We start from the raw sequence: 27,473 nt of genomic DNA, 5'->3' as shown, positions 1-27,473 counted from the left end.
GGCTCTTCCAACTCTGTCCTTTTGAACATGTATATAGAAGTGTTTGTACCTCTCTTAAAATTCTTACCTTTCTTTTTTATAAATATTTTGTGTGTATGTGTTTTCCTCTGTGACTGTAACCTATTAGAGAATACGGACTATATTTTATTCGTTTGTTTTCATGCATGTCCTAGCACAGCTTTACCACAGTAGCATCTCAAACACTTCTTGAATGAATGCATATCAAAGTTTGACAAGTTTTGCAAGAAAATGTATAAATAGATTGGAAGATATTGTCTTCTAGTTTAACTGTTCTTCTTCCTTATTGGAGCCCCACTTTCTTCTTCAGACTAATCTTCTCTATAAAACATCTCCAAGACATTTTTAGCTACTTTGCACCTACATGCACAGAAGAAAACTTTACTTTTTTCAGTAGTTATTATAAATATTTTTATGTTGTTGCTATCAAGATGCAGATTAGGACAATTTTTAAATCAGAATACAGCTCCACTGCCAATAATGCAATCTGCTTGTTGCTATTCCTAAAAAAAAATAATCCAGGTTTTACAGGCTTTTATTTGCATTTGTCTTCTGCAGTATTGTTAATATCTGGGTAGCCAGATTTCTAGAGTCAGTGTAAAATGTTCATATATAGGGCATCTCAATGTGCAAATGGTATTTAATAGATAATTTGTAATTATTGTAGATAACTAGACATTATTTAATTTGTCTTGATCAGTCTTCTTTTAGAAAATTTTTTTAACCTGCAGCTCACTTTTTGTGCCTAACTTGGCTTCTTTCTTCTATAACCACATCCTTTTGGGCCCCTTTTTTCTTAGTTCCTAGTATGCTATTCTTTTCTCTTTCTAGTTTTAGCTGCTATATAGTTCCCTCAGTCCCTGGGGAAGTAAGATTCTTTTTGTCCAGACACAGATCTGTCCTTCAATTTTAATTTTAAATTGTTTTCTTTGGAGTTTAGAATCATTTCACAGAATTTCCCTGATGTAGTCATCCCTTTTTGCGGGGAGCACAGAAACCAATTATCTCTTCTAAGCTGTGCTCTGATTTTTTAAAAATCAAGTACCTGTTTTCAGAAGTTCTCTTCAGTCCTTCATAGGGTCACTCACTGTATCATTATGCAGGTTTCTTGTCATTTTCATGGATAACTCTCCTTTAAGGTAGTCATCTGTCTGATACTGTCTTTCTGCTTATTGGATCAGCCCAGAGCAATAGAATCTCTGCAGTTAAACAGGTTTCCAAGGTAGCTCCAAATATACTGGAAGTTCTGAAATCATACACTATTTTAGAGGAAGTTAATTTTTGCTACGTTTTTATGAAGCCAAGTAAACCCTTCCTTCTCTCTGATAATCTCAAGAAGGGACAGTAAGTAATAACTTACTACCTGTTACATATAAAAATATATGGACTTAAAAATGGTTAAAATAGTAAGTTTTATGTTATGTGTATCTTACTACAATTTTAAATACCCATATGTCTGATGCCCAGAAGAATGTAAATATAAAATCAGGAGATCTTTGAGTATTGTTAGAGATTTTTAAACTAAATCATCTAAAATTATGCCAATAATAATTTTTACTTTGTAGTCTTTTCACTTTCATTTTCTAAAAATTAATACTTTATTTTTTTGAAGCAGTTTAAGGTTTACAGAAAAAAAAAAGTACTGACACTTCTCATACACTCCCTTTACTCATTTCCCCTATTATTAACATCTTACATTAGTGTGGTACATTTGTTAGAATTGATGAGCCATTATTAATACAATATATTAACTAAAGTCCATAGTTTACATTAGGGTTCACTCTTTGTATTGTACATTTTGTGTGTTTCGACAAATATGTAGTGACATAAATCCACCATTACAGTATTATACAGAACAGTTTAACTGCTCTAAAATTCCCCTAAGCTCTACCTATTTATTGCTCCCTCTCTTCCTCCTACCAAACTCTTGGCAACCACTGATCTTTTTTATTTGCCTTTTCCAGAATGTCATGTGGTTGGAATCGTACGTAGTATGTAGTCTTTTCAGATTGGCTTCTTTAACTTAGCAAGATGCATTCAAGTTTTCTCCGTGTCTTTTCATGGCTTGATAGCTCATTTCATTTTATCAATGAATAATATTCTATTGTATGGATATAACAAGGATTATTTATCCATTCATCTATGGAAGGACATCTTGGTTATTTCCATGTTTTGGCAATCATGAATAAAGCTGCTATAAACATTTGTATGCAGGTTTTTGTGTGGACATAAGTTTTCAACTTATTTGGGAAAAATACCAAGGAGCATGATTGCTGAATAATATGGTAAGAATGTGTTTAGTTTTGTAGGAAACTGTTGTCTTCCAAAGTGGCTATACCATTTTTGCATTCCCAGTAGCAATGAATGAGAATTCCTGTTGATCTTCATTCTTGTCAGCATTTGGTGTTATCAGTGTTTGGGATTTTAGTCATTCTACTAGGTATGTAGTGGTATCTAATTGTTGTTTTAATTTGTAATTCCCTAATGACATAAGATGTTGAGTATCTTTTCTTGTTTTTATTTGCCATCTGTATATCTTCTTTGGGAGTTGTCCATTCAGATCTTTTGCCCATTTTAAAATTTGTGGGTTTTTTTTCTTTTTGTTGAGTTTTAAGAGTTCTTTGTATATTTTTGGATGTAAGTCCTTTATGAGATATGTGTTTTGCAAATAATATTTTCTCCAAGTCTATGGCTTGTTTCATTATCTAAACTATTTTTTGCAGAGCAAAGTTTTTAATTTTAATGAAGTCCTAATTATCAATTTTTTTCTTTCATGGTTTGTGCTTTTGGTGTTGTATATAAAAAGGCTAAACCCAAGGTCACATAGATTTCTTATTTCTAGGAGTTTTATTGTTTTGTGTTTTACATTTAGGTCTGTGATCCATTTTAAATTAATTTTTGCGAAAGGTGTATGGTTTGTGTCTAGATTCATTTTTTGTTGTTGTCCACTTGTGTCAGCACCATGTGTTGAAAAGACGGTCTTTTCTCCATTGAATTGTCTTTGCTCTCTTCTGTCAAAGATTAGTTGACTACATTTGTATGGGTCTATTTCTGGGCTCTCTATTCTGTTCTATTGATCTTGTGTCTATTTTAACATTACCACACTGTCTTGATTACTACAGTTTTTTAGTCTTGAATTTGGGTAGCATCAGTCCTCTGATATTTTGTTCTTCAATATTCCATTGGTTATTATGGGTTTTTACCCTTCCATATAAACTGGAGAATCAGTTTGTTGATATCTACAAAATAGCTTTCTGGGATTTTGATTGGGATGGCATTAAATCTATAGATCAAGTTGAGAAGAACTGACATCTTGACAATATTGAACTTTCTATTTACATGGAATATCTGTCTTTTTATTTAGATCTCTTGATTTCTTTCATCAGAGTTATATAGTTTTCCTTATGCACGTTTTGTTAGATTTATACGTAAGTATTTCATTTGGGGGAGTGCTAATGTAAAATTGTGTTTTTAGTTTTAAATATTCCACTTGTTCATTGCTGGTTTATAAGAAAGCAAACAATTGACTTTTTATATTAACCTTGTATCTTGAAACCTTGCTATAATTGCTTATTAGTTCCAGCAGTTTTTTGTTTTGCTAATTCTTTAGGATTTTCTACATAGACAGTGAGGTCATCCATGAACAAAGACAGTTTTATTTTTTCCTTCCCAATCTATATACCCTTTATTTCCTTTTCCTGTCTTATTGTGTTAATTAGGACTTCCTGTACAATGTTGAAAAGGAGTAATGAGAAGAGACATCCTTACCTTGTTTCTGATCTTAGCAGGAAAGTTAATAGTTTCTCACCATTAAGTGTCATGTTAGTTATAAGTTTTTGTATCAAGTTGAGAAAGTTTCCCTCTTCCTAGTTTGCTGAGAGTTTTTATCATGAATGGATGTTGGGTTTTGTCAAATGCTTATTGTGCATTTATTGATTTCTTCTGCGAAGTTTTCTTCTTTAGCCTGTTGATATGATGGATTACATTAATTGATTTACAAATGTTGAATCAGCCTTGCATACCTGGAATAAATTCCACTTGGTCATGGTACATAATTCTTTTTATACATTGTTGTATGCAATTTGCTAATTATTTTGTTGAGGACTTTTGCATCTATGTCTATGAGATTGGTTTGTAGTTTTCCGTTTTTTGTAATGTCTTTGGTTTTGGAGTCAGGGTGATTTTATCTGCTTCTGTCTTCTAGAAGATCATGGAGAATTGGGATAATTTCTTTCTTAAATGTTGAATTTGCCAGTGAACTCATCTGGGACTGGTGCTTTTTGTTTTGGAAGATTATTAATTATTGATTCAATTCCTTTAATAGATATAAGCCTATTCAGATGAACTGTTTCTCCTTGCATGAGTTTTGGTAGACTGTGTCTTTCAAGGAATTGGTCCATTTCATCTAGGTTATCAAATTTGGGGGCATGGATTTCATAATTTTCCTGCATTATCATTTTAATGTCCATGTGTTCTACACTGATGGTCCATCTTTCATTTCTGATATTAGTAATTTATGTCTTTTCTTTCTTTTTTTTCCCTTAATTAAGCTATCTAGAGATTTATCAATTTTATTGATCTTTTCAAAGAACAGGCTTTTTTTTCTGTTTTTTAAAATTTATTCTCATTGGTAGAATCTTTAAAATGTTTTTTTCTACGGAGCACTCTGAACAGTTCTGTATGTTAAAAGACTTATCCTGAGTTGTTTTAATGCCTAACAAGGCTCTAACTTTTGAGAATAATTTCTGACTCCTTTTTTTCTTCTTGTAGGTGTAAATAAAACCAGGTTTTTCTTAGGCTTTCTTTTCTTTATTTCCCTTTGAAAGTTAACTGTAGAGTTTTAAAGTAACATACATAATTTCAGAGAGAAGAGTCAAAAGAGAAGGGATTTACTGATGCAGCAGAATCCTTGATAAGGCAAATTAATAAGAGATACAAACCAAAAGATAACGTAAAGTCTACAAGAAAATTAAAGGACTCTTGGATTGATAGGTATGTTCTTAAATTTTAGACATGAATATTTTTCTGACAGATACAATTATTTTACACAGTTTAAGAAAGGTTAGTTTAAAACATGTATTCAAATAATGTAACTTTCCAGTAGAAAACATGGCTACTTATTACTTTCATAAATAGTAGCTGATTAAATTATATAGGAAGGGAACAAAAATTGAAATTTGTCATTCTAGAGCCTGGATACATTTTATAAAGAATAAAAAAAACATCATGTCAATAACAGTATAGTACCATTTCAGAAATAAATCTAGGATATAGACATTTTAGAATTATATTTATTGAATCTAGTAATGAATACAGCTAAATATATTTAAATACACCATTTAATGAAATACGAAATTTAAATGAGCTGAAATGAGTTGTCTGTATATAGTAAATAATATATTCCTTGTTTGCAATCTTTCTGAAAGTTAATTCTCTTATTACAAAGCGTCCATTGATAGGCTGTCAGGTTGTTAATTCGTTTAAATTCTGGCCTAATTATATGGCATGAAAAAATGACTCTCATGGCAGAACATTTATTTTCAGTTATTTGGCACTTCCTGCTGCATTAATGATTCAGCTTAGAATTAACTATTATAGGTGCTATTTACTATGTGTGAAGTTGCAAAATTATCAGACTGACTAGTATTGTCACAATTTGGTTATTTATAGCATATTGAATTTAGATTTAGTGACCCAAATATGTTTTAACTTATATAAGATGGCTTTTATGAAAAATATTCTACTGATGTTTAATTGCTTTGTAAATTTTGACAAAATCTTTTTTATAGTGGTTTTCCAAACAAATCTGATGTACAGCTTAGTAAGGTAGGTGTCATTTATTTACAAACTCAATGATATTTGACTATAAGCACTAAAATACTTGTAGAATAGTAGTAAGATGGAATTAGATTTAATGTTTTCAGAATATTGCTAAATGGACTATAAAAACTCAGAAGTTTAGTGGTAAGTACTCAAAATAGCCCCCTAACCTTCTGTTCTATTTTTCAAAGAAAATACTTCTTTTACATATATGAGCACAGTACTTTTATTTTTCAGTACATGATTCAATATGTCCTTATCACCTTTTTTTTTTTTTTCTTTTCCCTAGCTGTTTCCATCTCTTCTGACAATCCGATTCTTCTGAAGTCCCAATTTTGTTAAAACATTTACTATTCATGCAGACTTAAAATATCAATTATCTTTGATTTATTCCTCACAGTTACTTTCTATTTCTACTTAATTTATCAAGTTTTGTGACTCACCCTCTTGAATCTTCTCTCCCCTGTTTATGCCAACACCTATTATCCTATTATTCTTTCAGTTCTAATTTTCAATCCTTGGATTGTTACAATATCCTTTATGTAATTCTCTTTGTTTGTAGTAGTTCTTGGTGCTAATCCATTCATTACATGCAATACCAGCTTTTTTTCTTTCCAAAGCACAAAGCTTCAATCCCTCATTTGCTTGTTCAGAAAACTTTTTTGGTTCCTGCTTTTTATTGAATTAGATGAAGACACAGAGTGACTCATTAGTCTCTTTAAAAGACTCTCTTATTTCTTAATATTAGTTCTCTAGACAGGTTTTGTTTAGCTGAAACATGATAATTTGAGATTCCCTGAAGTGTCTTTCCTAAATATTTGTTTATACTTTTTACTTTCCACTTTGGAAAGAACTTTGAGCTAAGTCAGTAGGCTCTCCTACAGTCTTTTCTGATTATCAAAATCTTATTCCTTCTTGCAAGCCTTGCTTCAGAGTCTACCTCCTTTATGAAAACTTTTCAAGGGCCGGCCCGTGGCTCACTTGGGAGAGTGTGGTGCTGATAACACCAGGGCCACGGGTTCAGATCCCTATATAGGGATGGCCAGTTAGCTCACTTGGGGAAGCGTGGTGTTGACAGCACCACATCAGGGGTTAAGATCCCCTTACTGGTTATCTTTTTATTTTTTTAAAAAAAGCAAACTTTTCAAAGTACCGTGACTCAAAAAACCCAGTTTGGCAAGAATTTTAAATCTACACAATAATTTTTTTGTAACTTTCTTTTGATATTTCATTCATTATTGCAGGTTTTGTTTCTTTTTCTTCTTTTACTAGAGTGTAACTACTTTGAATCATCTTTGTATCTTCTGTGACACCTTTGTATCCTCTGTAACACCTTTGCTTACTTTTGCATCTCCCCTTTAACATCTTTGCTTATTTTTATATATTCTGTAATACCTAGCATACACTGGCAATGCAAAAGATGAATGAACATATGTATCTAAAGACTGGCAAAAATCATACTAGAGAGGATAAGTCGGATAAGTGATTAGAGGAGTAATATAATGTGGGATAAACTTTTGAGAATAATGCAAATATTTCTATGTAAAATAGCCAAAAGCAATAATTAAATTGAAGATGAATCACAAATTAAAACGAATACTTTAGGTTTAATATTTCTAACTTACTGGATATTAAATTAGTCTTCTGATTATTTCTGATTAGTAATCAGTTATTTAGTGATAATAATTATTTGTATATTTAATCATAGTTAAGTTTCTTTAATAAAGTGACAGTTGTTTATTAAATTTTATTTTATTTACTTTTTTTTGCCCTTACTACTTTGTGATGTGGTTGAGTATATTTAGAGTTGTAGGCTATATGAATAATCTTACACATATTTTTCCCTAACAATACTAGTTAACTGATACTTTTTTGACTATTTTACATAAACCTTAGGCTCTCCTGAAGTTTTCTGTTTGTTTAAAGCAAACAAGAATCAAAGTAGAAGCATACTTGTTTTGTGATTCTAGAATCACTAAAATTTAGCCTGTAGAATGCTAATGAGAAGGCATTTATCTATGTGCAACAATGTCAGTAAATATTAAGGATATAAGGATTTTATATTTTACATTAGATTTATAATATATTATATTTTAAGTATTCGTCTTCAATATTTTTAAAAGTATGGATGTTTAATTTTTTATTATACATATTTAAGGTGTATAGCATGGTATACACAGCCGAGTGATTACAGTAGTAAAGCAAATTAACATATCCATCATGTCACATAGATGCCTTTTTGTGTGTGTGTGGCAAGAGCACCTAAAAATCTACTCTCTTAGCAAGTATCCTGACTACTATACAATATTATTAACTGTAATCTTCATGCTCTACATTAGATCTTTAAACTTATTCATCCTACATATCTGCGACCTTGAATTCTTTGACCTGTATATTCCCATTTCCTCTCCCTGCCCCCCACCCTGTTCTGGTAGCCAGTTTTATTCTCTATATCTATGTATTTGACTTTTTTTTTTTTTTTTTTTGATTCCACACATAAGTGAAATCAGGTAGGTTTTTTTTCCCCTGTGTCTGGCTTATTTTATTTAGCATAATATCCTCCAGGTTCATCCATGTTGTGGCAAATGGCAGGGTCTCCTATTTTTAAGGCTGAATTATATACTCTCTATTGTGTGTGTGTACATGCGTATCTCACAATTTCCTTATCCATTCATTCGTTGATGAACACTTAGGTTGCTTCTTGGTTATCGTGAATAATGCTGTAGTGATCGTGGGAGTGCAGATATATTTACTAGGTGCTGATTTCCTTTCTTTTGGGTATATTTTTATTGAATTTACATTATGGAAAATGTTATAAATGCCAGATTTATATTAGAGGAAGCAAAACTGGAAAATACATGAAAATTTCATTGCATGTATTATTTGTTTGCCAACTTTAGTAATGTACAGGTTTGAATGGTTTTATGTAAATCTCTTTTTGTATTTAGGAAAAGGTTCAGAAAAAAAGTTATAGAAAACTGAAGACTACTTTTGTTAATGTTACTTCTGAATGCCCATTGTAAGTAATATTCTTGTAAATCTTTTTCTTTTCTTTATGTTTGAAGAGACTAAATGTATTTATTGTACAATGGAGTAAATATTTCTCTTCATTTTCACAGGAATGATGTTTACAATTTTAATCTGAATGGAGCTGATGAACCTACTATAAAACTTGGAGTAAGCTAGAAATCAAGTTATTTTGTATTTACCATGAATTTGTTAGAATGTATGATTTTTAATGTGCATGTTCTTACTGATATACTTTTAAAAATTTTTTAAATATAATGATTTATTTAGATAACCAGTCTAGGTATATTTAGTTTTTTTCAAATCTTTTGGAATAAGATAGAGAAAAATAAGTAATTGGGGGGTGGGAGGACTTAGACTACTGTAACAACAAAATCACTTTGCTTATTGATGCAATAAATTTCAAACAAATACTCTTATTTTGTTTTTAGTATATTCTATTATATTAGCTTTCTTCTTAAATAAAAATATTATTGTAAACTTATTGTCAAATCTTTTGATTCTATGAAGTGAGAGAAACTAGATTTTATGTTTATTTTCATTTTTGATTGCCTTATTTTAACACTAAGAACCTTTTTTTGTTTTTTAAATGTTTATTTACAATACAGATCCAAGAATTTCAAACTACAGCTAAAGAAGCCTACGTGGATAATTCAATTAAATTGTAGGTGTTTTATTATAATTAGATAGGTCAGATTAAAATACACATATCTCCATCTTTTTTTCCTCTCTTAAATATCTCCTCCCAATCTGTCTTTAGGAGTTGTTAACATATGAGAAGAGTGAAGTACTGTCTTGATTACTCCGACTGTGATTCTTTTACCTCAGCATTTACTTTTGAAATTAATATGCGATTTCTCTGCACTTTAAATATTAGTTTTATATCTTAGATCATAAAGCTGAATAGGCTTAGTAGTCCTTTAATCTAACCTCATTATTTTATAGTTAACTGAGGTCAGAGAGGATAGATGACCTAGCCAGAATTATATAGTTAATTAATAAAAGAGTTAAGGCTGAAAACACAGGTCTAATTGTTCAGTGCATGCTACCTTAAGAAAAAAAATATGAATGGTATTTTAAAATTAATGCATGTTTTTGTTTAAGGGTAGGTTTGCAGAATCATGATGAACTTGAACCTTCTCTCAAAACAAAAGATAAAAGAGTAAGTTATAATATCCTAATGTGTCTATTAAAAACAGTATTTCTTTTAATTTTTTAATGCCAATGGTTATTAAAGAGCTGGAAAACAAAAATATTTTGATGTTTTTATTCTTCGATGAGATTAACTATGTTCCCATTATGACTTTTTTTTTATGGTCTTTGAATTATTTGTAATCATTTAATAACAATAGATATGACAACTTCAGTTTCTTTCTTTGACAGTATTAAATTATATCTCTTTGGAAGTAAGGTGTTCTGATTTAACTTTTAATTAACAACACCAATACCAAAATACAAATCTCACTATCTGATTTGGATTTCTGAGTGATTTTCTTGGTTAGGTCCTTAATGCCATATGGATTAGTATGTTAAAAAATTAGAAGTTAGTTTTCATGTTCACTGGGATTTTGTGGGGCTTAACTCACCTTCATGGCATATAAGAAGACATATTTCTTCATCTATTTCAAGGATTTTTTTTTTTTTTATAGATTATAACAAATCATAAAAAGAAAAATCTCTTTAGTGATACTGAAACAGAAAACAGATGTGACGACAGCAAGACTGATATTAGCTGGCTAAAAGAACCAAAATCAAAACCACAGCTAATAGACTATAGTAGAAATAAAAATGTGAAGAAACATAAAAATGGGAGATCAAGTAAGAAATTATTTTTTATAGAAATGTTGCAAATGATTTACCATTTTAATGATATAATAAAATGCATTATTGGTTGAAAAGTGTATTTTTCTATGTACACGGTTTTTAACTACTATATACCCTTATGAATACGACAAAACTTAGTGGTGTTTTTTATTATTATTTTGTAATATAGTTACGTTTAAATTACTTTTCTCTTTTTTAATAGGAACTTAGGGACACAAAATATTATTTATCATAATCCTTGCTTCATGACATACTGTCATCACTTTTCTATTCATGGCCCACTATTATTAGTTATTTAGTAAATTAGTTACTGTGAATAATGTACTAAGTATTCATGAACTCAACACCCTTAAACAAAACCAAAACTTGCACTTTGACACTAACCTATATCTATTTACATTTATTTACATATTTATATATATGCATATATTTTCACTTCTCAACATCCTATCTCCGTGCTGCACCCAACATGCATAGTTTTTAGGAATTCATATAGATGCAATAAAAATATATCAGAAGGAAAACAATTCTCTTGAAATGTTTCTTGCACGTGTCGGAACGTGATTTCTGCTTTTTCTCTGTGATACTGAATCTTCTGAAGTAGTTGGATAAGATTTAGAGGTACAGGTTTTGGCTAGAGATACTTTCATAGCTGAACATCAATTTCAGTGTTTGCTAAAACACAAAGATTTTATTTCTATTTTTAAAAAGGAGACCTAAGATAACTCTATACTTTTCAATTAAATGTATTTATCAGCTTTTATTTTATTTCATGATTAAAAATAACCAGTTAGTGACCTGTTGGGGAGGGGTGGTGATGGCTTAAAAAGAGGTAAAAAGTGAATTTTGGCCTATGTTTAGAAATGATGCTGAATATTGAAAACAGGTGAGAGGCCAACCAAATGCATGAGGAAGAAAAGCAACAGGATTATCATATATAAAAGGGACAGAAGTATGAAATAGCATAGTGTATTCAAGGAATGCAGTATTGAGGTAGTTGGAACAAAGATCATATTTGTAGTAAAATGGTAAAAGGTGAGGCTGGATCTGGTCATGGAATCGTGAAGCAGTGTATGCCAAGGAGAAATATGATAAGCTTCACATGCCCTCCGGAATCTTACAGTCTAGCTGGAATATATACAAATAAAGACATTTATAGCATAAAGTAGATTAGAGATCTTGGGGAGACAGAGTTTAGAATACAGGAACCAGTAAATACTTAAAAAATTGGACTTCTTTGTGAATTATTTTGTCTAAATAGTTGAATGGCTACAAGCTAATATGCTGGCTTATTGCCAGGATTACAGGATCTTTCTTCCAAAAAAGTTTTGCTTCCTTGGCTTGGATAATCTCATTTCTTAGGCTTCAGAGAATATTTAGAAAGATGACATTGTGCTTGAAAGGCAAAAAAGGGAAGAGGGACTAAAGCTACTATCAATCATACAGATAAATCTTAGAAACATAAGATGTATGGAAAATAAAGTAAATCATAGACTATTACATAGGATATGATATTATTTTATAAAGCTCATTATAGTGTTTAGAGATACTTATCTGTGAAGTAAAACTTTTTTTTTTAAAGCAAGTGAATGAGAAACAGATTTCAGGATGGTGATTATCTTTTAGCAAACGGGATATGGAGTATGGTATAAGACAGCATACATAAGTAGATTCAGCATTTTTCGTAATCTAGTTCTTAAATTGAGTGGTAGATTTATGGGTGTTAACTTTATAACTTGTGTTTATTCTTACATGTTTAAAAAGTTTTATGGTACAAGAGGAAGAGAAAGGAAATTGGCAATTCATATCATAACAAACACTGTAGAGTAAGAGTTATCAATTCTTGAAATTTAAATTTTTGAATGAGTTTAAAGATATATTCTTTCCCATCAGTGATGTAGGCTACTACAAAGTTTTGGGGGGAGGGAAAACCCCCAAAGCAGCCTGTCATAGTGAAGGCCAAATAATTCAGCAGAAGAGCTAAGAAGAACATTAGGGTTTGTGGTAGACCTGCATCCTGGTAGCTTGAATTCACATAGAGGAAGGTTCATTAAATGCTAACAAATGCTTCTCAAAAAAAAAATGTTTATTTTCATGATTTTTAATTTATATATACAGAAATGTTCTAATAAATTTAATGCCAATTATTATTTATTTGAAAAATTTAGCCTTATTTTCCTGAATTGCAGGACCATCCTTGAAAAAGGGACAACCAAGATCTAAAATGGTAAACCAAGAAGTTTGTGTTCAAATGTCTCTTTAAAATTATTTTTTATTGTCATATAAAAGTAATTCATTTGTCATCTCAATTTTATTCTTGTTATCAGTTACTTGTTTCTATAATTGTTCCTGCCTTTTGCATATTTTCTTCTGCCTTCTGTTTTTTTGAATCATGTTGGCCTTGTTTTGAGTCTGTGGTTTTAGGTATTTTTGATCTCTCTTACTTAAATTAGATAATATATATCAGGCATCTCAGAGATTTAATGGTAGGGATAAAAAAGTGGTAAATAGGATAATTGGAATGGGAAGATAAAATCCAGTCATTTTAAAAATATTAATCTGGAATCATTTTATTCATACAAATGTTTTATGTATGTCTTGTCACAGTGCCAATTTTATTGCAAATAGTTTGTATTTCTTCTTTCTCAAATATCAATCTAATAACATTCAGGAATTTTTCTCCTAAAGACATCTAGTAAAAACATCACCAAAAAGGTAGACGAGGCAGTTCCAGATAGGAGAACCAGACTTCCACGAAGAGCAGCAAAAACTAAAAAAAACTATAAGGATCTCTCAAACTCGGAATCAGAGAGTGAAAAAGAATTTTCACATTCATTTAAAGAGGAATTGCTAGTAAAGGTAAATGGATATAATTTAGATTAATAATTTTTAAAAGCTTCTTAAAATACTAAATATATATTTTTTTGGAAAAATGTCAAATTTATCTTGTCACTTCTTTTTTAAGATTTAACCTTCGATATGAGAAAACTTATATAATAATTCTACAAATTGGTCCTTAGGCAATATAATGGTAAATTTTGTAGTAAGTTGGCATTAGTGTTCCAAAGCAGATGTCTGACTCTAGTAAAACTAAAAGATTGTATCTTTCAAATAGAGTACTACTTGATCTTTCCAAAATTATGCTTCAATAAAGTATAGCCTATTGGTAAGCTGTGGATCTTTCTCTTGAATGAAAGCAAAGAAATTGGCATCTGAGATTCTTCCCATACACTGTCCCACCTGTGCCCATCCCTAACTTCTTGTCTCATAATGTTCAAACATATTCCCAGCCACCTGTGCTTGAAAGCTCTTTTAATGAAGTAAAAATATATATATGTATACATGAGCATATACAGTGCTTACAATGTGCCAGCTGCTATTTTAAGGAGTTTATAGATTTAAGTTCATAAAATCTCATAAGTACTACAGGTAATTAGTTCCATTACTGTTATCCTATTTTACAAATGAGAAAATTGAGGCTCAGAGAGAAGAAGGAACATTCCCTAGGTCACACAGCGAGGACATAGTTTAGCTAGAATTTAAACCCAAGGAGTCTGGCACTAAAATAGGTCTCTGATCACTACACTATGCTGATTTTAAGTCATTAAATTTCCATCTCTCCTTGTCTGTAACCTTGTTATCTCTTACCTGAAAGACTTTGTAACTTATCTCCTCATTTTCTATCATTTCTTACTTTAGTTTACCATACATATAGTAAGATAAATCTTCCCAAGCCACTTCTCATCCTATCCCTCTTCAAAGAAAAATCCTGAAAATCTCTCTCTTGTCAGACATTCAAAGCATCAAAATTCCTTTCCAAACTTATTTCCACTCTTCCTCAGTATACAAGGGTGCCTCAGTAAGTTTGTGGAAAAAAAATTAAAAGATGACTTGAGTCTTTCCATGAACTTTTTGAAGTACCCTTGTATACCCATCTCCTTAATGGTTAAATAGTAAAACCTGTGATTCCTAAATAAGACCTATGCTTCTAAACTCCTTTTGCTCTTGTCAGCAGTCTTTATTCCCAGCACGTCTTCCCCTCACCACTTTCTTTCACAAAGAAGTATCAGTACCTCATGTACCATGAAATCTAGGAATTCTTTGTTTTCCCTAAACTGGATATAATCTTCTTCTTTGAAATCTTATAGCATTTTATTTTTCTCTTATGACATTTATTATATAGTCTATGTATTTTCCTGTGAATTTGTATTATATCTTCCAGCATATGAGAAAGTCTTTTTTACTGCTCATGCGTAGGCCCTTATGCCTGTATGTATAAGATAAATATAAGACATTTAATAAGTATTTTAATATAATTTAATTGTTTTATTAAGTGTAAATATTTGTATTCGAGTATAATTTGAAAGTTATCAATACATTTAGGAGGAGAATATTCATTCCAGAACCGCAACCATAAAGCTGCCAAAAAAACAAAAGAAAGTCTCCTCTACTGAAATACCAAAGGAACTACCAAAAGAACGGAAAAACTCATCTCTACTAAAAAATACTTTAAGAGTTAATAGCCTTGATGTATCTCCTGTGTCTTTATCTGGGAGTCCATCATCTATAGAAGGAATGAGATGTCAGTATCATTTTATTTTTCTTTTATTTTAATATTCAACAATTTTCTACTATAACTCTAATTTTGTGAAAATATAATTTGAAGACTTAATTTTAAGGGGTGTTTTTAAGATTATAGGTAGCTAAAACTTTTGTTTTTAAACTAGTTAATGCTAGTAACTTGGTTTTTGCTAACTTGGGAATAGTGTTACTAGGATACTGAAGTTCTTCACCTTAGAAAGTTAATGATCAAATGCTTCAATATGGAAAATATTTAATATATATTTACAAACTATAATGTGAAAGCTCAAATAAGTGCTTAATTTTAATGCTTTTAGCTGAAAATATATTAATAACATAAGAATTATGGAGATTTAATTTTTCCTATTTACATTTTATGGACAGAAGTCCAAGAAATATGATCATTCTGTGGACCCATACTGGATTATCTTCATAAACAATTGAGGTTTTGCTTTTATTTAAAAATAATTGGTAATGAAAAATTCATATTCTCTGGAGTTCTGGTATATAGTATGCCTATCTAGCACTGGAACTATAAAAATAAGCTTGCACTTTTTATATTGTTTTCAGTTCCTAGTAAGGATATTTTAAAGCATTTCTAAATGTTAATAATCATTTCACTTAAAATTCAACACTTAAATCAGTTAATATACTTATGCTTTCTCTAAAGTAGCTACTGTTGTTTTTGTTTTCATAATGCTCAGGTCCACTATCATTTCAGATAAGAACATACTCAGAAGACAGATGTACATGGCTTGATTTGTTCTGAAAAGTGTCTGAGAATTCATTTATACTAAGTCTAATTTCAGCAATGAATTTCCTGATTTTTATGTGAAGGATTTAGACTGGATGATTTCCCATGCCTTTTCGAATCATAAAATTCTGTGACTTTAATATATAATGATATTGTATATGATGTCAAAATACTCAGAATAATACTTAGGTTGATCATTATATTTCAGCTCATACTGTAGATATTTTTGTTTGAAATTGTTTTGAAAGTTCTTATGGTTACATTTACATTTTAAATTTAGTGATTATTTTCAAAGTCTTAGAAAATATTTTAAACATAATTTGATCTTAATTTATTGAAAGTTTTATCCTTTTTAAATACAGCTAAGATTTGAGGATTTGATACATTACTATATTCTTGGAATTTAAACTAATCATGCTATTTCTAAAGCAGACCTCAGTGATAACAACCGACATCTCTTTTTTTGTTTGTGTTTTGTGGGGCAATATAGGTGTAGAGAAAATAACAGAAAGGGATTTTACTCAGGATTATGACTATGTAACAAAATCTATATCACCTAATGCAAAAACTTCATCACCTGAATCCTTAAACAGTAACAATGGAGTTGGAGATCCAATAAAGTCACCCCAAAATAATGAGAAGAACTTACTATGTACAGGTGACAGTTGCTCACCAATTCCACAACCACTCTTTTTGGTAAGAATGTATATATATTTTTTCCTTCATCAGATATATCTGAAGGTGGTAAATCATTTCTCTGTAATCTTAATCAAATACGCTTTGCTTGTCTACTTAAGGTTTTGGGTTTGGTCTGGGGGCTGCAGAGAGAGGGTCATAATGACAAGTAAGAGTTCCCAGTCTCAGCAAACCTAACAGACTCATGTGTAAGCTATATGGGAGGAAGAATGTGTTCACATGAGAATATAGAGTAAGACTAGAGTTCTGTGATAGGAATGATTGCTTTCAAAGAGGTGCTACTTATTTGTTTACATATCAAAACTACATACATTTTCTAGATTTGAATAGATGTATTCCTGCAACACAGGCACCTCTTTCAGATTTTACTGTAACTCAAAGTCTGTAATCTTTAATAATCTTTAGTTATTAAATCACAAGTTGACAAAGTAAACTGACAAGAATGTAGTTGAAAACAGTACAACATAGTATTTGCTTTCGTTTTTATAAGGAAGTTTTTAAAACTAATAGGTAAATAGTATGGGTATAAAAATTTAATATGATATATTGAAAAGAAATTCTTTATTCTTCCTCTTTTATGTATCAAGATGTATGTACCATTTCTTCTTAATAAAATACAGTAGTCCCCCCTTATCTGCAGGGGATACATCATTCCAAGACCCCCAGTGGATGTCGAAAACAAGGAGAGTACCAAACCCGATTGTTGTCAGTTGGAACACGTTTCTATTCATGACTTCCATCCACAAATTTAATGCCTTTTCCATCTTAAGCATTTGCCACTCACTATAGCCATAACTTATGCAGTTTGAGGAGTGAACAAAACTAGCACAAATATTTTTCTTTCTTCACAGTTTTACAGAAGATTCATTCTTACCATAGATCTTAGCAACTCAGCATACAATTTTTTTTCCTTATTAAGTCAAGAACTTTCACCTTTTCACTTAAAGGAGGCTGTTTATGGCTTCTCTTTAGCATATCTCAATGGCCAGCATCACTACTCTCGTGCTTTGGGGCCACTATTAAGTAGAATAAGGGTTACTTGAACACAAGCACTGCAATACTGCCACAGTCAATCTGATAACTGAGATGGCTACTAAGTGACTAATGGGTAGGTAGTGTATACAGCGTGGATACTCTGGACAAAGGGATAATTCATTGGGGCGGGGGATGGAGAGGGGTGGTGTGACTTTTATCATGCTACTCACAATGGCTTGTAATTTAAAACTAATGAATTGTTTATATCTGAAAGTTTCCACTTAATATTTTTGGACTGTGGTTGACCTGGGTAAATGAAACCATAGAAAAGGAAACTATGGATAAGGGGGGACTATTGCATGTGAAACAGATAAAAGTGGAACTCTGCTGTCTAGCAGAGGTAGGAGGTCCAAACCCTCGCCTACCTAGCCTCCCTCTCCAAATAACTACTAAGGCACGTTTGCAAGACTCTCAGTTTCTACAGACCACAATTTCAAAATCAGTTTCCCAGTGGACTGTCATCCTGTGGTCCTTTGTCAATATTGCTCTATCGTCCTTAGTTTCCCTGCATCCTTTAATCCCTTCAGTATACCACCCTGCAAATCTCCAAACCTAGTAATTTCCACGCATCTTCTTTGATGCTACTTTGTGCTAGATGGAGTTTTGATCTGTTACATATTCATCAGATGGACTCACGAGACATTTCTGGGCCCATTTACTGTTGACTCTTAATAAAGTGTTGGGAATTTGCTTCATAAAGTACAGATTGAGCATCCCTAATCCAATATCTGGAATTCGAAATAACTCCAAAATTAGAAACTTTTTGAGTGTCAACATGATGCTCAAAGGAAATGCTCACTGGACCATTTCAGGTTTTCAAATTAGGGATGTTCAGCCAGTTAAGTATTATGCAAATATTCTGAAATCCAAAACACTTCTGGTCTCAAGCATTTCACATAAGGAATACTGAACCTGTAGTTGTACCAGTTTATACTCTCAATAGTGCTATGTGATAGTGCCCATTTCTCTACAGTTTTAACTAACTGGGTGTTACCAGATGTGTCTGTTTTTACCAATCTGGTAAGTGTAAAGTGTGTCTTACTTTAATTTGCATTTTCTTGATTAACTGCATCAAGAAATATTTTCATTTGTTTTTGGCCATTTTATGAATTGCCTGTTTATGCTTTCTGATTTTTTAATTGCATTGCTTGGTTTTTCTTATAAACTTTTAGTAGTTATTAATAGTCTGGATATTAATTATCATTTCTTTGCAATGTAAACACTTTTTCTAGTATGTATCTTATCTTTTCACTTACTAAAATCCAAAACTTTCATATAACAAAAGATATCATGTAATAAAATTTACCAAACTTTTGGGTTGTTCAAGGAATCCTTCCCTAAGCTATTGTCATAAAAATATTTTTCTAAAATAACATTTTCTGGGTTTATTATTTTTTATTTTTGTATTGAAGAAACTGTTGATTTTTATATTTCTAACACCTTGATGAATTCTATCTTAATTGTCTGCCTAGATTTTCTTGGATTTTCTATATAGACAGTCATATAAACTGTTACTCATGATAATTTTTGTTTTTTTGTGGTACAGCCATTATGCTTCATGTTCTTTTTCATGTTAAGGTTACTTTGATCTCTGGAGCATAGAAACTGTGTTAGCAGGCATCTTTATCCATACTTCAGTAGATATTTGCCATCAAATTAATGTTTTATTTGTCTAAGGGTTTTATTTTTCCTTTTAAATATGAATGGGTATTGAATTTTATCAGTGAATTACTGATTCCCTCAAAACTTAAATAGTTTGGTTTAATGCTTATTATTATGTTTAGCTCTTTTTTTTGACTTTAAACAATTTTCTAACTTCCTTTGGGTTTCTATATGTCTTGTTTATTCATAGCCCAGGTATACTTCAACTAAGAATAATATCATTGTGAATAAAAAAAATATAACTTCAGTGGCACTTACACAAGAAACACAAAACTGCACCAGCTGTTCAGATGTAAGCATTTATAATTCAGAAAAACAGTTTATGGAAATTGAATTTCCAAATATCAGTGAAAATCATATACAAAGCAAAAGAGAGGTAAGTATGATGCTGTAACTTTCAAATATTTCTTAAAATGGTTACTCTTAAGAATCAGATTACTGGCCCTTAATGGTAACTATAATATTTTAATACTTTTCAACTGTTTTTAACCTGAATTTAACTTGCAAATCTGATATTTAAAGTATATAGAGTGACTTCCTCATAGAAAAAAAATTTTTTATAGAAAATGTTGAAATTTAAAAGATGAGATTAGTAAAGTCTTAAATAGTGAGAATATAGCTGTGGAACTTCTGATTTACATATTTATAAACAGGACTTATAAACTGATGTAAATCAGAAGTTCCACAGCTATATTCTCACTATTTAAGACTTTACTAATTTTGGTTAACACATGGTAATGTTACAGTTGAAAAGAAAGGGATAGAAATAAAACAATCTGAAAACAGAATTGAAATTTACTGGCTTTAGGGTTTGAGAAAGATGTTCAAAAGTGAATCCAAGAGGACTTACAATATTTTTTTTCTAATTTCTAATATATATTATTTTAGCAAAGCCATTCAGCATCTCCATTATCCATGTCTAGTGAAGGAAGAGAGGAAATATGGTTTGACACACCCTGTGACACTACTTATATATCAGGTTTGTGGTCATAGCATTGAATTTAAAAAAATGACTAATTATTGAAACACTACCATGAAATATTATTTATCTAAAGGAATTATGTATTTTAAGTCATACCATTATTATTCAGTATAGTTAATATTAAAAAGAAAATAAGTAAACTAGGTAGAATTTGCACAGTTGCCTACAACATAATGCAAACAATTAACTAAAATAAAAGCTTTCTTTTTATAAGACCAAGAAAATATTAGGTATTTTTGCTCAAAATTGAAGCATTATTAATTAATTTTTAACTGTCCCAAAGGCCACATTGAACATGTTAGTCGCAAACGAATGTACATAGAAGATAATCTAAGTAATTCCGATGAAGTAGAAATACAAAAGGAAGAAGAAAGGAGAGCAAACTTGCTTCCCAAAAAACTGTGTAAAACCAAAGATGCGGATCATCACACCTACAAAAGTAGGTAGATCAAAATCCTGGGTTATCCTTTTAAATGAAAACTCTGATTCTGTTTAAGAATCCTTCAATCTCTAGTAAACCAGGGGAGAGTAGCGTTTCTCAGTGCCTTCTGTAGAAGTTTATTCATTTATGTTTTTAAAAAATTCCTGAGTACATGTGCTAGGAAAAGCATTGTGTCAGGCATTGCTAAAAGTGAAATTACTAAGACCCAGTCTCTATATTCAGGGATTTCACTGTATAATCAATATTCAATGAACATTTATTGAACACCTAAAAAAAAAAAACCAATCCTGTGTGAAAATGCAGTTATTTGGAAGGTGGCTTCTTAGATTTTGAATGATTCCATTCAGAAAACAAATTCCTTTTTAAAGACAACTTTGGATAAGACCTAGACAGATGATGCTTTATCACAAAGTTCACTTTATATGAGTAATGTAGTAAGAGGCATAGATCATTTTCATCCTTCTATCACTTATTACCACATTTAAGTTTTACTAGAGTATGATCTTATTGATGTGTTAGTGTGTCACCTTGTGTTAATAATAACATGGAAGTAGTCAAAAGCAGTTAGAAAATAATCCAAAAATGTTCCATTTTATTTTTTAATTTTTTAATTTTTTTTAATGCTCCATTTTAAAATTGCCATTTCTGCTTTAATAGCCATCCCAAAGGGTTTTTTATAAATCAGAATAATCTCGTTTTTAAATTTAAAAAAAAAAATGAGGGCTGCCTTTGATTTCATAAATTTTAGATAACACACAGAATCTAAAAATGAGATAGGTTTTGTTCTCCATCTAATGACAAGGCTAAATTTATAATAATGCCTATTTTAACTTTAGCTGATTGTCTTCATTTTTTAGTGTCTGAAAGTATATCTCCATTGTCAACAAATGATTTTTCTATTCCTGTGGAGAAGTGGGACAGTGAAATTTCAAGTGTAGTGATTGGTGAGAAGCTCAATTCAGAATTGCAGAGAAAAATTAATGTGAGTTATCATTCTTTAAATTATGATTTATACCCAGTAATATAATTGTGTGCCACACTTTCTACTAGACTGTTGGTTTGTTTAATCCTTTGGCAATAAACACCTGTTCGTGAACCCAACTTTCCTCTTGTGAAAAATTGGAATAATTATTAGGTTAAAAACCTCATCTTATGAGCTGAGTTTCCCTTCTAAAATATGCGTTAGCCAATATTCTTTCTTTTTTACTAGTTCTTTCTCTTTTGTCTTATTTTAACATTTTGGCTCTTCTATGATTTTTCTTTTACTTTCCTAAACAAATTTTTTTCATGCCTTATCTGTTTCAGAATTTTTAAAAAATCTCACAGAGATCATTGTTAGAGTAGTATAATAATCATAGTTAGAGCAGTCAGAGAAATCCTCTTTCACTTTGTTCTCCCAGCTCCGTATTTATGTATCCTTAGTTTTTGAGGTTACAATGTGATGATGCATGCAAAAATGCTTTCTAAAACAACTTTTAATCATTGGTAATGTTTTTTCCATACATCTCTCTCTCTCTCTCTCTCTCATACCTACATTTGGAGTAGACAGTTCTTTTATGTCCTAACTTGCCTTTTTCTTCTATTCAGAGAAAAAATATGAAATTATTTAAAGTTCTGTATATTTATTGTATTTTGATTTTTTTTGACCGAGATCAATCTAAATAGAGAAGCCATGATTTATATATTGTTGTGGTGTCTATGGCTAGATGTGAATATAGATTCACATATAGATGTGAATTTTTTGTGAAAAATGGTAAGAAAATAATTCTGAGTGTCACTTTTAGGCCGTGCTCTTGAAGATAATCACTAGCATTTTTGTAAATACTGTAGAGTGTGGTGTTCTTATAAATAATCAATTAGCAAATCAACCTTTAGTCAAAGCCTTACTGATTGAATTAGACACTGCTCTGAACTTATTCACTAATACTTAGGTTTAAATAACTGATTTTTTAATTTTTTACTTAGTTTACTAAATTCTTCCTAGTTGTTTACATTTCATGGAAAAGGCTTTGTTCTTAATATAGTCTTGATCAAATTATTATTCTGTAAATTTAAAAATGAGTATTTTTCAGATCCGACATAAAATGGTGGATTATTTTACTAAGCAATCTTGGAAAACAGCTCAGCAGCATCTGAAAACAATGAACCATCAAATTCAGGAGTATAGGTTTGTGATGAAAATATGTTCTGAAAACTTCTGAATGCTATATATTCACATATTCTGAGTGCTATAGTTTTTAAAATCTCATTTTGATTCTTTAATAGGATTAAAAAGCTTGATGAATTCCAACTTGTAATCCTAGAGGAGATGGAGAATTTTGAGAAAGATTCACAGTCTTTAAAAGATTTGGAGAAAGAATTTGTGGTTTGTGCTTTTCAAAATTATTTTAAAACTTTGTTTTTAAAGAGCTAAACTTAGAAAAACTTTTATTTACTTTCTGCTTTGATAGCACATCTAAAGCTTTTGTTCTTTAGAACATAATTTAGTTTTATCTCAGATTTTTAGTCAGCTTCATATAAACACACTTAAATTACAAACTTAAGTTTATGATGAATATCATTGGTAACAAGGGAGAAATCCTGATAAAATTTACTTTTGATTTTATTTTTAATCTGAAAGAGTGTATGATTTCTGGAATAACAGAAATATAGTAATTCTGTCAGGTTTTAATTTTGAAATATATTAAACTAATTTTTGTATCTTAAAATATAGGACTTTTGGGAAAAGATATTTCAGAAGTTCAGTGCTTATCAAAAAAGTGAACAGCAGAGGTTAGTATGACATTTTTATGACTAAAATCTATAAAATTAGATTTTTAAATTAGTAATAAGTTTATATTATTTGAAAAATTAAAATTTTATATACTATATTATAACAATTTAATTTGAATTCCTGATAAATACAAAGGTAACTCTCATTATTTTACCTGTTAGGCTTCATCTTTTGAAAATTTCTTTGGGTAAAAATGTCTTCTATAACACCGAATATGAAGAAACTATTTTTACATCTGAGGTATAAATTTTATATTTTTATATGTAATCTTTCTTGATATTGGTTAGTCTAACTTGTCTTTTTGTAGTGAAAACTTTATATTTCATGGGGGAAATATTTACTTATTTTACAGATGTGTTTGATGAAAGAAAACATGAAAGTGCTGCAAGACAGGCTTCTTAAGGAAATGGTAAATCAATTATCTAAGTTTGGGTTTTTCAAACAGAAAAATCATGCTTTCATGTCTTTTAATGGGAAATTCTTTCATAGGTTTTTCTTTCTTTTTCTTTTTGGGAGGCAGTTTACCCTAGCGACTTTTAGTTCTTTAAATATGCTCCCATTATTTAATTTATAGTAAAAGAATAGGGTTAATTTACATAATGAGTCCCTCCTAAGGAAAAACAAGTATCAATTTGCAAGTTGAAAAATTAGGTAGAAGAATGGTTTATTTGCACTGTTTCTAAACAGTGTGTACTGCAGCAGGCCTCTGTCGTGCCCTGCCTTCTGAAGAAGACATGGCAGGAAAAAGTACCCAGAAAGGCTGTAGAAGAATTATTGTCCACTTGGACAAGACTTCATTTACTTAGATTTGGGGACAGAATTAGTTAACTTTCCAAAGGCCTAGTAGATCAGTAGCTGCATTATGGGGAAAAGTGTGCCTGGGATGGGACTGATAGCACTGCTGCTCTAAGTGAACATGTCTTTGGTGTTTTCTTAAAGATGAAAGGCATTTCGAAATACACTTTAGCACTGATCTTTGTATACAGGGTATATTAATATACTTATAATATTTTAATAGAACTTCACTATGCTGAAATAGTAGGGGATCAGGATGTTGTGGCCAAGCTAGTTTAGCTTGAGGCAAACAAGAAGCTCCCTAACTAGGTTAGTCTGTTGAAATTTTTTTCTAGATTACTTTTATTTTACTATCTTCCTTTAAAAACTTAATCTAAATTTTATTGATTTGGGGTTTTAAAAGGTTGGTAGTCTTTTCTCAGTTGATCATCTCAAATATCATTCATGATCACAGAGTTCTGTAGATATCTAGATATAGACCCTGGGGGACTGGGTAGAATGAACACTGATGCCCAATATTCTTATGTAAGGGGTCGTTTTAAAAAGAATCCGTAATGGAAACTTGATTTTTTTCTTGCCCACAGCAAGAAGAGCAGCTTCTTGATGTACGCAGAGGACTGATGTCATTATTCATGGCTCATGGAAGAAATGTTAATGTGTGAAATCTAGTTGTTATCAAGATGTTTTAGCTAATTATTCTTTTTGTGTGTATAACTGAGGAAATAACAGAGTTGCCCACAAAGACAAACATAGACATCACCCAGGCAAGTGTACCTTTGCAGGAACCCCCAGATTCAAAGGAATATCTTCTTATGAATGAGAAAGAACCACTATAATATGATTCTAAGCCCAAAAAACTTTTTTTGTCTACATAATACTACTCTTATTTTTTGAGAGAGAAAAAGTTTCAGGAAATCAAACTGTAAAAGGAATGGGCATACTTTTGTAGTAATATTTGCATTAGGCATATATTATTAACTGTACTCACAAAACTATTTTCTTTAATAGCTCAGAATGTACTACAAGGAATAAAAATTTAGCCACACTTTGAAGGGGAGGAAATCCCTGATTTAAAATGTTTACCTGCGTGTTAGATCTGTACTTTCAGCACACTACTGTAGATATTTATTCAGTTATGGCTACCATGTATTAGAAGGCACTAAATGGCCTAAAATAATTACTCTATTATCTGAATATTTTAACTCACTGTATAAGTTTTAACTCATAAGCAGGCTGTTTGACAAGTACTTTTTAAGCTCCTGTATTTGCTGTAATATTTTGCTACATTAATTTATAAAGATGTGTACACATTTAATTTGCTTCAACATATTAAAGTTTAAATAAATGTTTTCTCACTTGGATAAATGTTATAAAATTATTTTATAAATCATTTTTCTATTTTGTGAATACTGGGTCAAACAAAATATTCTCCAGTCAGGCAACTGAAGTGTAATACCAAGCAGCCTTAATATCCCTTGCCAATTTAACGGTAGCAGAGTATTTGAATTAGACAAGTACTTAAATACAGGGGTAAAAGTGGCTTCTTAGTCAAGATAAGCAAAAGAAAACCCTTCTCATTTAGCCAGCTTTATTCAATATTAGCATTAGCTAAGATTTACTGATAGGGTAGCAGGGTTTATATTCCAAGTGAGAGTGACAGCTCTGCTATAATATTAAATACTACTCAGGAATTGCAACTCCATGTTCCCCTGTGAGACTTTAGAACTAATCCCATTGTGCCTTACCTCCCTGTTTACCTCATCCTTAGCCAGGATTACAAGTTTCCTAAATCATACGTTACACATATTTCCATGCTTCAATGTGTATGTAATCCATCCCAAGTTCATACTTCTTCCCTGCCCTTCCAAATTTTTCTGTTATAACCTTATTTGTACCAATAGATGTGCCCCTCTGAGTCTCATTTTCCAACTTTCTTATTATCCCAACCTTTCTGTATTTCCACCTTGCTTTCAAGAGTAATCTCAAGCCATTTATTGTGCCACTTTTTCCCTATGCCTGTTACTCTTCTTGTCTGTTCTTCCTACCTTACCCATTCTAGATTCCAGAACCCAAAATGATACTGTCCTGACCTTTCTCCTCCTGTCAACTTTATCCACTAATTCACAGCCCTCATTCTACCAACTGAACAGCACTGGAGGAATATCATACAATCAAGCTTTAAATTTATGGCCACATACTTAAAATGGCAGTAAGCATTGCTCAACAATTCTTACTCTGTCCTAGTTGATTGGCTTTACCATATTTCTAAAATAATATTACATATCAATACTTCTTTCCTTAATTCTTTACCTTTCAGCTGATAGTCTTCATAATTTCCTCATCTTCACCCTAAAATCTAACGTGTTACCTGCATCAATAGCACAATTTTGATTTCTTTCTTGTTCCAGTGGCAGATTTGCCTCTTTATATAAGGACAGTCACCCTATTAGTGCTCTGAATCCCATTATCTTTGATTTTTCTCTCCTGTTTTTCATAGCCTGTTTGTTTATTAAATAAGTAAATAAATAAGGCCCTCCCTTGACATCAAGTTCCCCTCTAACTGCTACCCTTCCCATGTAATTCTCTACTCACCTTTTCAGAGTACATATCAAAATAATCTCTATTTACTATTTCATCTTACTTTCTGTTTGCTCCTTACCATCCCTCAGTCTAGCTTCTGCCTCTATTATTTCATTGAAACTATTTTTCATTAAAATCACTAGTGATTTATGTTGCCAAATCTAATCTGTTTTCTTACATAGTCTCTTAGTGGCATTTCACACTTAAAACCTGAGCTGGCTTGTATTTTTCATTCCTTGTCTCTTTCTTGGCTTCTTTTTTACCTTTTAATGTGGGCCTTATTCCTAGTCTCTCATTTTCCCTCAGTCTATACTTTTTCCTTAGGTAATTTCATTCAGTTCCATGTAATAACCATCTCTGTGTTGTTGACTCCCAAATGTACAAAAGTTCTGGCCTTCACTTTGGATGTTTATATTTAAACTGTATAATAATACTTATTTACAGTTCTAATAAGCATCTCAACTCTCAAAACAACTCTTGTTTT

The 27,473-nt window shown here is 31.0% G+C and overlaps 1 protein-coding gene across 1 annotated transcript in view; it reads left to right on the top strand.

Moving 5' to 3' along the window:
- SYCP2 (synaptonemal complex protein 2) overlaps positions 1-25,071 on the top strand; it is a 57,367-nt gene extending 32,296 nt beyond the window's left edge. Inside the window, exons 23-43 of the mRNA XM_063115125.1 lie at positions 4,883-5,010; positions 5,808-5,844; positions 8,787-8,857; positions 8,958-9,015; positions 9,474-9,529; positions 9,970-10,027; positions 10,515-10,683; positions 12,879-12,916; positions 13,378-13,548; positions 15,073-15,271; positions 16,515-16,720; positions 19,608-19,793; positions 20,306-20,396; positions 20,683-20,838; positions 21,699-21,823; positions 22,914-23,008; positions 23,107-23,206; positions 23,555-23,613; positions 23,776-23,854; positions 23,967-24,023; positions 24,994-25,071. Coding sequence (XP_062971195.1) covers positions 4,883-5,010; positions 5,808-5,844; positions 8,787-8,857; positions 8,958-9,015; positions 9,474-9,529; positions 9,970-10,027; positions 10,515-10,683; positions 12,879-12,916; positions 13,378-13,548; positions 15,073-15,271; positions 16,515-16,720; positions 19,608-19,793; positions 20,306-20,396; positions 20,683-20,838; positions 21,699-21,823; positions 22,914-23,008; positions 23,107-23,206; positions 23,555-23,613; positions 23,776-23,854; positions 23,967-24,023; positions 24,994-25,071 — 2,217 coding nt within the window. The remainder of the gene's footprint in view (positions 1-4,882; positions 5,011-5,807; positions 5,845-8,786; positions 8,858-8,957; positions 9,016-9,473; positions 9,530-9,969; positions 10,028-10,514; positions 10,684-12,878; positions 12,917-13,377; positions 13,549-15,072; positions 15,272-16,514; positions 16,721-19,607; positions 19,794-20,305; positions 20,397-20,682; positions 20,839-21,698; positions 21,824-22,913; positions 23,009-23,106; positions 23,207-23,554; positions 23,614-23,775; positions 23,855-23,966; positions 24,024-24,993) is intronic.
- The last annotated feature ends 2,402 nt before the right edge of the window (positions 25,072-27,473 follow it).

Source organism: Cynocephalus volans, chromosome 1 (genome assembly GCF_027409185.1).
Source record: "Cynocephalus volans isolate mCynVol1 chromosome 1, mCynVol1.pri, whole genome shotgun sequence".
NCBI classification, from domain to species: domain Eukaryota; kingdom Metazoa; phylum Chordata; class Mammalia; order Dermoptera; family Cynocephalidae; genus Cynocephalus; species Cynocephalus volans.
This window is presented reverse-complemented; position numbering and strand designations above follow the sequence as displayed.